General features: G+C 38.9%; 1 protein-coding gene across 5 annotated transcripts in view; it reads left to right on the forward strand.

Moving 5' to 3' along the window:
* POLL (DNA polymerase lambda) overlaps positions 1–9,137 on the forward strand; it is an 884,755-nt gene extending 875,618 nt beyond the window's left edge. For all 5 annotated transcript variants that reach the window (XM_044056348.1, XM_044056347.1, XM_044056349.1 and 2 more), the window contains one exon: positions 8,304–9,137. In XM_044056348.1, the coding sequence (XP_043912283.1) occupies positions 8,304–8,665 (362 nt within the window). In that variant the 3' untranslated portion in view covers positions 8,666–9,137. The remainder of the gene's footprint in view (positions 1–8,303) is intronic.
* Positions 9,138–13,737: the final 4,600 nt, after the last annotated feature.

Here is a 13,737-nt window from a genome sequence, read left to right on the forward strand (position 1 = left end):
TAGATAATTCATTTGTCTGCAACCGACCCCCCCCCTGCCATCCCCCGAACCTCGGGAATTTTTCTGATCATTCGGAGTTGGTTTCTGTCTCGAGTTGGTGAGGCAAAAAAAATGATCTGAGGTAATATGGTTGGTAGTAGGGGATTATGGGTAGGGGGAGGAGCTAGGAGCTCGGATCTTGGAGCTTGGAAAGCTGCCGGATCGGATCCGAGGTCGGATCCGACACCCACAGGTTGCAGACAAATGAAGTATCTACTCAGATGGAATGTTATGGTGAGTACATAACTTCTTTTTAGTTATGTACTCACCATAACGATCGATGTATGTGGTCCATCTTGCCTACATTCTTACATACCCTCCCACCTGCCCCCTTCCTAGAGGATTTGGAGGAATATTGACTCTGTGAACCTTCAAGGTCAGTGGTTTTTTTCTTCCTTTGGCTGGAATTCCTTCCAGTGTTGGTTGTGTATGGGTTATGATTGGTATGGTTGCAAACAAGATCTGGGGCTAGGGCGAGGTGCATCTTGGGATACCAGGTTAGCCCAGCCAATTAGAGACTTCGTGCTAGAGAAATAGTTGGCCGAGTCGGCTCCGAACCCGTGAGTAAAGAATATAGACGAGATGGACCACATACATCGATCGTTATGGTGAGTACATAACTAACTGTTCTTGAAGAAGGTGAATAGACTTAACATTACATTTTTCACAAACAGCTGTTTAAAACAGATAAATAAATAGCAAATGAATAAAGAATAAAGTAAATAAAATATAGTATATATAATATAGTATAATACAATAGGGGCAGTGAACAAAAAGCTTTTTAAGGGTTAAACAAAGTTATCTCTATTGCCTGCATTTTAAAATTGAAGAATTTAATTTGTTAAAAAAGCCCTTAAAAATCTTTTTGTTCACTGCCGCTATTTTATTATATTGTATTATATTATAGTATTATAGTATACTATATTTTATTTACTTTATTCTTTATTCATTTGTTATTTATTTATCTGTTTTAAACAGCTAGCTGATGTTCTTCGTGTTTCACTGTTGCAGTCATTAGATTTGGGTAATCTGCTGGCAGGTTGCCCTCAGTCGGCCTGATTAACAAAGTCTTGGGTCCTGCGTAAGTTGCTGTCCCTTCTTCCATGACGTCAGGTCGTCAGGGGTGTAAAACATGCAGCCGATGCCATTACATCAGTCTTTCTTGCCGTGCGGTGCCCGAAGCAGAAGCAGTTCGCAAGTGCCGGTCGGCCAACCCCTGAAATTTTCCTTTTCAAGTTTCAGAACCAAAGTCTTCAACTAAAAGCTAAGTACCCCATTGGGGAAACTTTTTCTTGCTCCTTACCGATGTCAGTAAAAGTTAATAATTGCATTACTTGTGGGAAGCAAATACCTCATAAGGTTTCTATTCAAGACTTTTACTGGTACCCAGAAAAGACAAATCATGGTGTCCAATTCTGGACTTATCCACTCTAAACACATTTCTGGACATTCCAGAATTCAAGATGCTGTCTTTTCAACAGTTACTACCTATGCTAGGCAAAGATGCCTGGTTGGTAACTCTAGACTTAAAAGAGGCTTACCCTCATATCCCAGTCAGGGAATCTTGCAGAAGACACCTCCGCGTCAAAGCAGGCTATTTGCATTACCAGTTCTCTGCACTGCCCTTTGGCGCCCAGGGTCTTCACAAAGTGCCTGGCACCAGTAATTGCATTTTGCAGGCAAAGAAATATTCAAATATTTCCATACCTGGATGATTGTCTAATTCAGGCAGAAAACAAGGACATTCTTCTAAAGCATCTGGCATTTGTAAAAAAGGGTTCTAACTTGTCTAGGGTACACCATAAACGAAAATAAATCACAACTGATACCCCCTCAAAAAATTACATTCCTGGGTGCAAGCTTGAATACAACTGCCCAGATGACTTACCTTATGTCAGAAAAGCAAATTCAGTTGGTGACTTACTTCAAACAGGTGGGCACAAAAACCCTGCTGTCTGCAAGACAAATTCTGCAAGCCTTGGGGTTCATGGCCCTCTGCATTCTTCTAATTCCATATGCAAGACTGCATATGAGGAAACTTCAGTGGTACTTAAAAAGTTTATGGAGTCAACATTGTCACAGCCTGGAAACAATGATTCCTATTATACCTTGCCTGCAACTAAAGTTCCTATGGTGGGCAGAGGCCTGCCACCAAAACAAGGGACTGTCATTCACTCCACCCCCTGCCACCCAAACCCTAACTACAGACGCATCAGACTATGCTTGGGGGGCTCATCTGGCAGGAAAGTGCATTCAGGGCAAATGGAGCCCAAATCAAATGCACCTTCATATTAATCAGAAAGAGATGCTAGCTGTACAGAATGCACTGATAGCCTTCAAGGACTTCCTTTCATTCAGGACAACTAATGATAAAGACAGACAACACCACAGTTATGTGGTACATAAACAAGCAGGGGGATACACATTCCTACCCCCTTTGCAGACTAGCCATGGCATTGTGGAACATGGCCTTGACCTATCAAATACAACTACAAGCTCAATTCCTGCCAGGAAAGCTAAATATGCTGGCAGATGAACTAAGCAGAAATCTTATGGACCCACACGAATGGAAACTGGAACCGCAAGTTTTCAAGATGTTGACATGCAAATGGGGGAGCCCAGACATAGATCTTTTTGCTTCACCCCAGAACTATCAATTGGACAAATTCTGCACAAGTCTATGCTTTTCCCCCTGTGCCTCTGCTCTCCAAAGTCCTACTAAAAGTCAGACAGGACAAACCAAAAATGATTCTGATTGCTCCAGACTGGCCTTGCCAACACTGGTATCCACTCCTGCACAATGTGTCACACCTTCCTCCATGTCACCTGCCTCAGACACCTTACCTACTGTCTCAGCAGAACTACCAAATTCTGCACACTCAGATCCAAACTTTGAATCTTGCAGCGTGGCTAATCAACTAATTTCACCCTTGGCATCTCTCAACAAACCTGTGATGGATGTCATTTTGGAGGCTAGAAGGCCTAGTGCTAGAAAATCTTATGCTGACAAATGGAAAAGATTCTGTGCCTGGAAACAATCTCAAGGAATAAGCACAGCAATGCCCAATATTCCTCAGATTATGCAATACTTAACTGAGATGCTTCACAATGGCGTATCTTTTTCTTCCATAAAAATCCATGCCTCTGCCATTTCAGCTCATTACAACACAGAACCTCCCCTCTTCTCTCATCCTCTGCGAAAGCAGTATCTCAGAGGGGCCAAAAAATTAAGACCTCCCAGGAGAGCACCAACTCCTGCATGGGACCTCAATTTTGTTTTGGAAAAACTCACCCTCCCTTCTTTTGAGCCAGCTGCTATTGCGGCCCTAAAATTTCTCTCTTGGAAAACAGCTTTCCTTTTAGCAGTCACTTCAGCTAGAAGGATTTCAGAATTACAGGCTCTTATGGCAGTGGAGCCTTTCATTATTTTTCACCCAGACAGGGTGGCTCTCAGGACCAATCCATATTTTATGCCTAAGGTGGTATCCAGTGTGGCTCTTAATCAAGACCATTCATCTGCCAACTTTCTTTCCCAATCCGCAGAACAAGGGTGAGCGGATTCTGCATTCATTGGATGTACACAGACAACTTAGATTCTACTTAAGAAAATCTGAACAACTATTGGTGGCATTTGCTGCAGGGGCAGAGGGAAAGACTATTTCAAAGCAGACTATTTCCAAATTGAAAAGCCATTGTATTCGTTTCTGCTATATGCACCATGGTAAACCTATCCCCAAGGGGATCAGATCTCATTCCACCAGGGCTGCATCTACTTCTGCAGCCTTTCTCAGAGGGGTTCCTACCAGAGACATTCTAGAAGCTGCTACCTGGAGCTCAGTTCATACATTCACCAGACATTACCTTTTACCTCTCTTATCTAAATCCAGAGCTGGCTTTGTCACTGCTGTCCTGCAGGGCCTTATAGCTGCTCCTAATGCTGTATAAATCCATCCTCCCAACCATAGCTTTGGGATTCTACCCAAATGTAATGACTGCAACAGTGAAACACGAAGAACATAGTACAGTTGTGTACACTTACCATAAATGTAGATGTTTGACTGTATTCACTGTTGCAGTCCTTGTTACCCACCCTCCAGCCCCCTGTTTTTCTCTCACTATACCTCTCTTTTCTTTTACTATGCTTAAAAGCCCTTTTGGTGTATTTGCTTTTGTTTGGAGGTATATTTTTGTGTTTTAAATTATATACATATATATATATATTTTGCTCCTCAAAAACTGATGTAATGGCGTCGGCTGCATGTTTTATACCCCTGACGACCTGACATCATGGAAGAAGGGACAGCAACCGACGCAGGACCCAAGACTTTATTAATCAGGCCGACTGAGGGCAACCTGCCAGCAGATTACCCAAATGTAATGACTGCAACAGTGAATACACTCGAACATCTACATTTATGGTAAGTGTACACAACCGCTATTTGTGAAAAATGTAATGTTAAGTCTATTCACCTTCTTCGAGAACTAATGTTAGCTATGAAAGTGATATACAACTTACACATACATATAAATTTATTCATATTGGTTAGTATCATTTTTTAAAAGCAAGAAGTAGGAGAAATCATTTTTAGAGAGATGACAACCACTTAGTATATTTGTTACTTATATACATATTATATATACATCTATTTATTAATGAATTAATTGATGAATGTATAAATGCATTTTTATTTTTACATTATTTAACTTATTTTATGTGTTTATGTCCCTTTGCTGATGTCACTTAATGACAAATCAAATACCATTGGTTAATATAGCAATAACCCACGCCTGGGTGTGGGTAATGCTAAATTTACCCATGGTTGGCGTGGTTTGGTCCCGGGAGCCCGAGGACCAAAAGCCAACCGTGGGTAAATTTAGCATTACCCACACCAGAAGTGGTTATTGCTATTATCATGACATTATTTAAGAAAAGAAACTATTACTTTTCTTAAATAATGGCATAGTATAATGCCTGTTTACTGCCCTTCCGCAGATGTCTGGCATCCGGCAGTTCTGATGTACTGCGCCTGCGCGGTACATCAGAGTTGAGCAAAAGCAACGGAGAAAGCAAGATCTCCGTTGCTTTTATGTCTCGCTATGTTAAATGAGTTTAACATAGCGAGACAGTTTTAAAATAAGCAACGGACATCTCCGTTGCTTATTTTAACTGTCTCGCTATGTTAAACTCATTTAACATAGCGAGACACTAAAAAGCAACGGAGATCTTGCTTTCTCCGTTTTTTAAAACACTGTCTCGCTATGTTAAATGGGTTTAACATAGCGAGACAGCTTTAAAATAAGCAACGGAGATCTCCGTTGCTTATTTTAAAGCTGTCTCACTATGTTAAACCCGTTTAACATAGCAAGACAGTGTTTTAAAAAAACGAGTTATACTAATGGAAAAAAGTCCGGGCGACCGGACCTTTTTCCATTAGTATAACTTGATTTACAACGGGCACGCTGGCCAATCAGCGTGCACGTTTTGGGGGGATCATGGTATAATAAACTTTTAAACAACCATGTGGTATATATTTAAATTGAGATTGTGGTTTTTGCTGATGGTCTGAAGAAGTCTGCTATTTTAGACACGAAAAGCACTTAACCACTTTGTATCCGTGTGTCTTTTGTACTACAATAAATTTGTGTGCTATGTGTTTGAGTCCTAGTGTCAGTGTCAACGTCTTTTAAAAGTTTTCGTTTGTATTTTATTCTTTTGGATTGCTGTTAATGAGTAAAGTGACAGGGTTAGGGCTTTTTCCTAGCACATCTGTACCTGTCAGGACTCTAGCCTCCCTGTTTTGGATCAAGAAAGCTCTGAGATTTTGGTACTCAACCACTGTTTCTTCATACTTTCCACAAGCTGTGCAGTGGCTAGTATGCATGGAAGGTTCCCTAAAGCAGTGGTGCACAACCTTTTTGTGGGGAAGGCCACTACACAAATTCTTAATGGATCTGCAGGCCACCTCAAAACATAGTAAGTCATTACACGTTAACAATAGGTACAGGTGACTGGCATTTTTACTTAAGATAGCAGTCATGAAATTGCCTGTTTTCTACATTAGCTTTGCATTTAACATTATTTTGGCTTGCAGCCATGACTTATTACAAACTCTTACAGAAAGTTACCACTCTTTACAGACTATAAGTTATAAACAAGAAAGAATAGTTACTTCCTCGGCTAAAATTAGAGATGTGCGGAACTGCAGGCAATTAGATAAGTAAGCACATGCTGGAAAGTTTGGCTGGAGTAAGGCATAGTATTTTTTCACTTTTTTTTTTAATTTTTTTGGTTGCTGTCTGGGAGCCGAATAGCATTACATGGAGGGCTGGATTTGGCCCCCGGGCCAGACGTAGTACACCACTGCCCTAAAGCTTTGGAGGCTGGCCCATTTGTCTGGTCCCTGGCAAGGATGTTCTATATAGCCTAGGCTACTGGAACAGTGATCTTTTCAAACAAATAATGTTATGATAAGCTTACGTACACGGCTGTACTTTCTGGACTGGGACGTGAACTTTGTACCTCTACCGAGTCCATCAGTTCAGCAGACCACAGATATCTTCATTGGAAAAATATGTTAGTAATAGTTACTTCAGTCAGAAGGATTTCTGAACTGCAGACCTTGATATTTAAAAAAACACTGTATAATTTACCACAAGGAGAGACTTTCTCTATGAACGTGTTCTCCTTTTTGATAAGGTGGCCACTGTTTATTTGGACCAGTGTATCCAACTGCCATAATTCTTTCTTAAACAGGAGAACATAAGTGAAGGAATCTTACATACTTTAGAAATTTGCACTCAAGTCTAATACTACACTGAAATCACTAAACCACTGAAGCAGTTTGATTGGTCATTTTTTTCTTTATAAAAGAAAAGTAGGGCTGTTCACTCTCTGATGAAGTCCTTTCTAATAGTTATATTGTTTTCTTTTATGAGAAATACAAGACTGACAGGAGACATTAGGATATAGCCCAGTTTGTTAGCAGCTACAGGTATGTCTTTCTCCAAAAAATTGTATAAAATATTTGTTATACCACCATTTACACATACAGCCATTCATTCTCTGAAAATGATATTGTGTGATATAATGAATTCCTGCAGCAATAGTCCATCTAATGAACATAGTTCAGTTTCTCACCAAAACAGTAGATGATTGATCCCTAAGATAAAATCCCTTAATAGCATGAGTAAAGTTACCATAGTAGTGGATGCTTGAATAGGATACTTGCTGCAAGACAAACTCCTTCCTTAATAGCCCGCTCCTCTTTTCTTGCATATGTTATAGCATTTCTTTCTGCATGATTTCAGATGTTTTGGGTTGCTACAATATTTGATTATATTATAAAGTTAAGTCATGCTGTTTTGGTTTATTATCCCTTTGGTTTTGTAGATGGGTGTACATAATAGCTGTGTTATAATCACACCACGTGTTTTATTGTTTATGTTCCTTTACATAGATCAGGTTAAGGCATTCCTGGCTTCTTTAGTTTCCCAATTATTTGTTAGTACACTGTCTGTATTTACTGCATTCTGCGACTTCAGGAAGATAATTAATAGCATACATAGTGCATTCACTGCCTTTTACAGCCTGGTTATATCTAATGGCCATGGCTAAGGCTTTATCCTGAAACCCGTAGGGACATGTAGATGCAATAAAAGTTCAGGTTGGAGAACTGATATCCCTTGCCATCTAAGACCCAATCAAATTTTGAATACTGGCAGCAGTTATCTTATTATACAACCATCTTTTGTTATGGTAGGTATAGTTGCACAGCTTTACTTTCATTTTCAAGTCAGCAGGTGCATTTTTAATATCCCTACCCTATCTCCATACAGTTGAAAGTTTGGATTCCATTTCTTCACTTTTCATTGACTGCTGCTGTGCTATTATGTATGCCCATCTCAGCTGCCACAACTCCAGAGTCATAAGTTGAAAATCTAAGATTTTAACAGAGACTCTGTAACTTAACTCTAGTACAGTGACTATATGGAACCATGATCATGCACCAGCTTACTCTGAATTTATGGTATTTTTTCTAGGTATTGCATATAATTAACTTATAGTAATGGCAGACTGGGTTATTGGATTTCTGCGTTTTCACATATACCAAAATACATGTTTTGTTTGAGACTCCTGCATATAAATGTGTATGCATGGGGATCTCTGATTCATGAATTTGCTGAGTATGATTTTTTTTATAATTATTATTATTATTTGTTTTCCTTAGTCTTTTCTGTTTTTTTTTTTTTTTTTCATTCTTAAGGCTTTCTGACAGATGATTTGGTCAGTCAAGAAGACAGTGGCAATCAAAAGAAGTATCTAGGAGTTTGTCGACTTACAGAACCTGGAAGAAGACATCGTAGACTTGACATCATAGTGGTGCCCTTCAATGAGTTTGCCTGTGCCCTAATGTACTTCACTGGCTCAGCCCACTTTAATCGTTCTATGCGTGCATTTGCAAAAACAAAGAGGATGAGTTTGTCAGAACACTCCCTGAATAAGAACGTCATAAGGAAAAGAAGCATTAAGATCAATCCAGGGGTGCCAATTCCCACCTCTTCTGAAAAGGATATTTTTGAACAGCTAGGTCTACCATACAGGGAGCCACATGAAAGAGACTGGTAATTACATCTTTGTGCAGCTTGGGCAGAATGTGGCTTTCTACTTCAAACACAGTGAACATCACACTTTGATTATGCAGTTTTACAGTTTTTGTACTCTAAAAGGAAATTTATTTTGGCTTTAGAGATATTTATTTATTTAAAGAGTTCCACCCAGAATATTTAATATGCAGTTGCTGCAGTGATGGCTGCACCTTTAACTGAAATGGAAGTGCTTGCTGCTGAACAGGTAGTCTATTTAATCTGAGGTCTGTTTTAAATTATTAATGTTTTTATCACTTTTATGTCTATGAAGTGGAAACAGATGTATTGCACCTTTCATACAGTTTGAATTTTAGTTAAGTACTTTTATATGTTGCAATTCGCAAATGAAGGCATTAATTATGTATATCTCATTGCAGTTAGATAAATTTGATGTGCTTTTAATGCTGATGCTGTTATTAGTGTCTCCATGTATAAAGCTGGCTTTAAAACATGTTGCATTGTTCAGTACTTGTGCACTCAATTAGCTTATCACGCATACAGTTTTATAGGTAGCATTGTATTTTTCTTGTCTGACAGGTTACTTTTACATATAATTTTCCTACACTTGTTTTTGAGATTGTTTTTTAGAATTCACCTTTGAACCCATTACCATGATAGATGTCTTCTTCCTCCATCTTTGTGGTGTCTGGATGTGATTGTTACCTATATCAACTTAAAGCATCTATTTAAATGAATATTAAGCAGATAAAGTAGTACGAAAGATGAGGTTAGCAGTAGTAACCAAAATGTATTTATTCCTGTCCTGCAACTATTTTGTGAGTGTCATTTCTAAGAAGATAACTATATATATATATATATATATATATGTGTGTGTGTATACGCGTGCGCACACACACACACGCGCACACACACACACACACACATATATATATATATATATATATATATATATATATATATATATATATATATATATGCAGATATATGTGTGTGTGTGTGTGTGTGTGTGTATGTATATCTGTGTATCAGTGGGGTTCTCTGTGTAGTTTATCAAATGTACTTTTGTTTGACAACTGTAAGAGGTGGTACAAGTTAGTAAACATTGTAATTGTTGAACATTCGGAATTCTAAACGTTCATTTTACCAGAAAAGTAAATGGAGTTTGGATGGGTATGGAATTGTCTGTGCACATGTTTATAGATTAGGGTTTGGGTAAGGATTAGGTAAGTGTATAGCTTTAGTGTCTGTGTGTATGTGCACAAGTGTATGTTGGTAAGGGTTGGGTAAGGGCATAGATTTACACTGTGCATGTAAGTGTATGCACAAATGTTTTTGAGCTAGGGAAAGAGTTAGGGAAGGACATAGCATTAGTGTGTGTTTGCATTCCATTGTATGTGGGCTAGGGTAAATGGATGGAGCTAGTTTTTAGTGTGTGTGTGTGTGTGTGTGTGTGTGTGTGTGTGTGTGTGTGTGTGTGTGTGTGTGTCTGAGCCTGTCTTGTATAGTGTAGGGTTAGGGGCAGAGTTAGAGTAAGCACACCTGCACTGCCTTAGTAATGCGTGTTAACCCTGCCCCTAACCATAACCTTAAGCATCATACCTCTCAAGTATACCTCATTATGAGGAACATAGCTCATTTCCAGTCTTAAAAAGCTCATGTTCTTCGAAGTTCCACATTGAAAGAGTCTGTCACACATTCAGTGATAAGAATTTTTTTTAACTGGTATTCATGGTAAATAGAAATAAATCACATTCATTCATTAGAAGATCTTTTTATAAGTAAAACCAGTATATTTTAAGCATCCTGTGAACTTTCTGGTTGAAATTGTTGGTAAGCCATTAGTATATGTTCCACATTTTGCCCATTTGTTCCACATTATGAAGGCTAGTGTTTTTCATTTTGGTGATGGAAGGTTGAGAGCTATGCTATAACCATACACCTTACTTTAAAAACACTTTCCATAATACTGCACTGCTCATACCAATTAGAGGCTAGTGTCATGGTGGGGTGTAGTGTAAAGAGTGCAAAAGGAAATCTGTTTCCTTTTGTGACATTTTGCAGGTTTGATTTTTCCCTTTTTTGCTTCTATAGGGCTCCTGCGTCTTATTTAAAGACCCCTTCAACCCAAGCCAAATGTTCTTTCTATATTATCTTCATACAGTATATATACTGATTTGGTAAAGGGGGGTAAGTCCTTCTAATGACTTCCAACTGGTAAGCAAAAGAACTAAATGGATGGAGGGTAGTGACAGTTACAGCAAGGAAATTTCATGTATTTTATAGAATTAAGTTAAATTAATTAGCCCTCATGAGCTTTAAAGATGTGTGTGTGTGATACCAGATGAAGGATATTTTTTGCATTATGAATCTGCTGATAACATATGCAACTATGTACTTAGGAAATTAACCTTTTAAAATAAAAAAAAGAGATTCTACCAGATATTTTAACACTGCAGATACTCGTCAGATCTTGCTGCATTAGCCTAAACTGTATGAGTTATATCCTGCACAGGATATGCCAGCTGTCCATCTTTCCTAAAGTTCAAAGGAACATTCCATGCATCCAGACCATTGATAGCTCGAGCTTACAGAAGAAAATTAATAGTCTGTGTGCGCCAAGCCCTTCAGAACTTTTGAAGACTGTTGCGTCTTTCGGCTTATCCCGGTTAGGGGTCGCCACAGCGGAACTCTGGTCCACTAATGTTTGGTAGTGGATTTTTATGTGCTGAGTTACCAGCCCTGGCACACAACCTTCAATGAAGGCACGCTCATTCATGCATGCCTCCACACAGAAGACGCTCTAGCTGAGAATCGAATGGGACAACGTCTTGCTGTGAGGTGACAACGCTACCGCAACACCACTACCACGGGTAGACTAATGGTTAGATAATGTGGTTCCACTCCTGAGCAGATAAGTTCCCTTCAAGTTAAAACCTTCCACATTTGTTGATTTGTATCAAGCAGTGGTACTTTAGAAAAATGTGTTTGAGTTTTAGGGACTACGGCAAGTATACTGACATCATTAAATGTGTTTCAGGTTTTTTTCTGTTTAATCAAAGAACAGCTTAACAGATACTCTGCTCTTCCTTCCTACAGACACAAGGAAAAGAAAATTAGCAGTCAGCCTTTGCCTGTTTAAGCAGGCTGTTGCCTTGACTCAGCCACAGATGGATGGCCCTGAAGTGGCTTTTGAGTTCCTCAGACCACTTATCTCATTCCTTGGTTTCTTCTGGTGTAGTCCCTTTGCCTTCATGGGTGGGGTGTTAAACACATCCTCTGTGGCTGCTGAAGTGTCGGTCTCGAAAGAAAGGCTCTACCTGGACAAACTAAAATGCCTGTTTCCCAGGGAGATGTCTCTGACACTAGTCAGGCTGCTTCTATGGATTTTCCTAGTGAAAAGAAGCAGAGCATTAAACATGAAGCTGGTCAGTTGTATCTTAAGCAGATTACAATCCATACAGACAAAAGGCTACTTTTACAGCAGTGTGGAATTCGAATGTCAACTGTTATGGTAAATGTAACTTATACAACTGTGCATTATTCTGATATTCTTATTTTCTGGATTCTTAATTGTCAAGTTATCGTGTTAAAAGCTTTTGCTTGCATTTTTGAGAATATGAGGAACATAACTGCCACTTTTTCATATTCTGTTATTGCTTCTGTTTCTCAAGTAACCAAATATTCTTTGAAGTGTCCTTGTTTCTCAGATGATGCCTCCTTTAGAACAGCAACCAAAGGGTCTCTCTTTGCATGGTTGTATTCTCAAAGTTTGACTGAAGATGCATACACTGGAATTTTTAATTCTCCCCATGACTGTAGAATTTATAGGATCATAGGAGATTAATAGGGTACCGTAATGGCTCTAGAGCTTTTTTAAGCCTAGCCATTCATGCCAGTTTTCCTTATCAATGCCCATGGGCTAGAATGGCTTTTGTATGTGCCAATTTAGTTGGACCATCTGCTGCTGAGGTCCTGAAAATGTGAGGAGAAGGAAGAACTGATGCAAGGAGTGACTCGGATTTTCAGCCTTCCTTCTCCAAGTTTGTTAGAGGTTTCATCTTTAATTCAGGATCCTTTTACTAGCAAGGAGGCTCAAAAAGAAGGGGGCAGACTCAGAAACATGGGCAATTCGGTAAGATGGAATGACTAATTTCAAAATTCTGTGCTGCCACGTTGGCAACCCTTCCCCAAAAATCTGATTCTCCATTTCTCCTCTTTGGAAAGAAATAAACTCAAACAAATAGGTTCTTCTGAAAGTTGCCCTAAAAGTGTGCAGATGACAGTGCGATTCCCTACCGTTTTTCAGTGGATTTGTTCCTATCCATCAGATCTGACTTCTTTGTTCCCCTGTCATTCAGCATCTGCTGGCCCAAGGGGTAGTGGAACTTGTTCCTTTTTGTCTTGCAAGAAAAGGGTTTTATTCAAGAAAGTTTCTGTTATGAAAGAAAGTAAGAAGCTTCATGGAGATCATTTCTAGATCTTTGCTTTCTCAACTAGTTTGTGAAATTTCAAAATGCTTCACCTACATATTGTGTTACTGCTCATACCCACTTTTAGCTTTTTAGTAAGTAGATTTAACATGCTTATCATTACATGCTAATGTCCACATATTTTAGACATTTTATTTAAGTTTTTATATGTCTGGATTGCACTTTCATTTCCTTGGAATACCTTTTGGATTATCTACTGTTCCAAGGTTGTTTACAACGTGTCTGTCTCCAAAGATAGCCTTTTGCAGTATGCAAAGTATTCTCATTTTCTTGTTTAAAGACTCTCTCATTTTTGCAGTCTTTTTAAAAATGTCATGAATCTCTGTTTGGTAAGACATCTCCTTCTCAGACTAGGTTTCCAGAAGAAAATGTAAACATCTTGTTTTAAATCAATCCCACATAAATGTATTCCTGGAGTGCCTTCTGAATACATCCCTTCAAAGAGCTTTCCTCCCACAGGAAGGAATTAATTTATATGTCAATCTATTCCCAAGTTTTACCATGCAGTCAAGGACTTTAGCAAGGGAATATCTCAGTATATTAGCATTTATAACATCTGTGATGCTTATGATTCCTCTAGCCAGGCTCTACTTGAGAAAGA

Source organism: Protopterus annectens, chromosome 14.part0, assembly GCF_019279795.1.
Source record: "Protopterus annectens isolate FY-2018-M chromosome 14.part0, PAN1.0, whole genome shotgun sequence".
Lineage (NCBI taxonomy): Eukaryota > Metazoa > Chordata > Ceratodontiformes > Protopteridae > Protopterus > Protopterus annectens.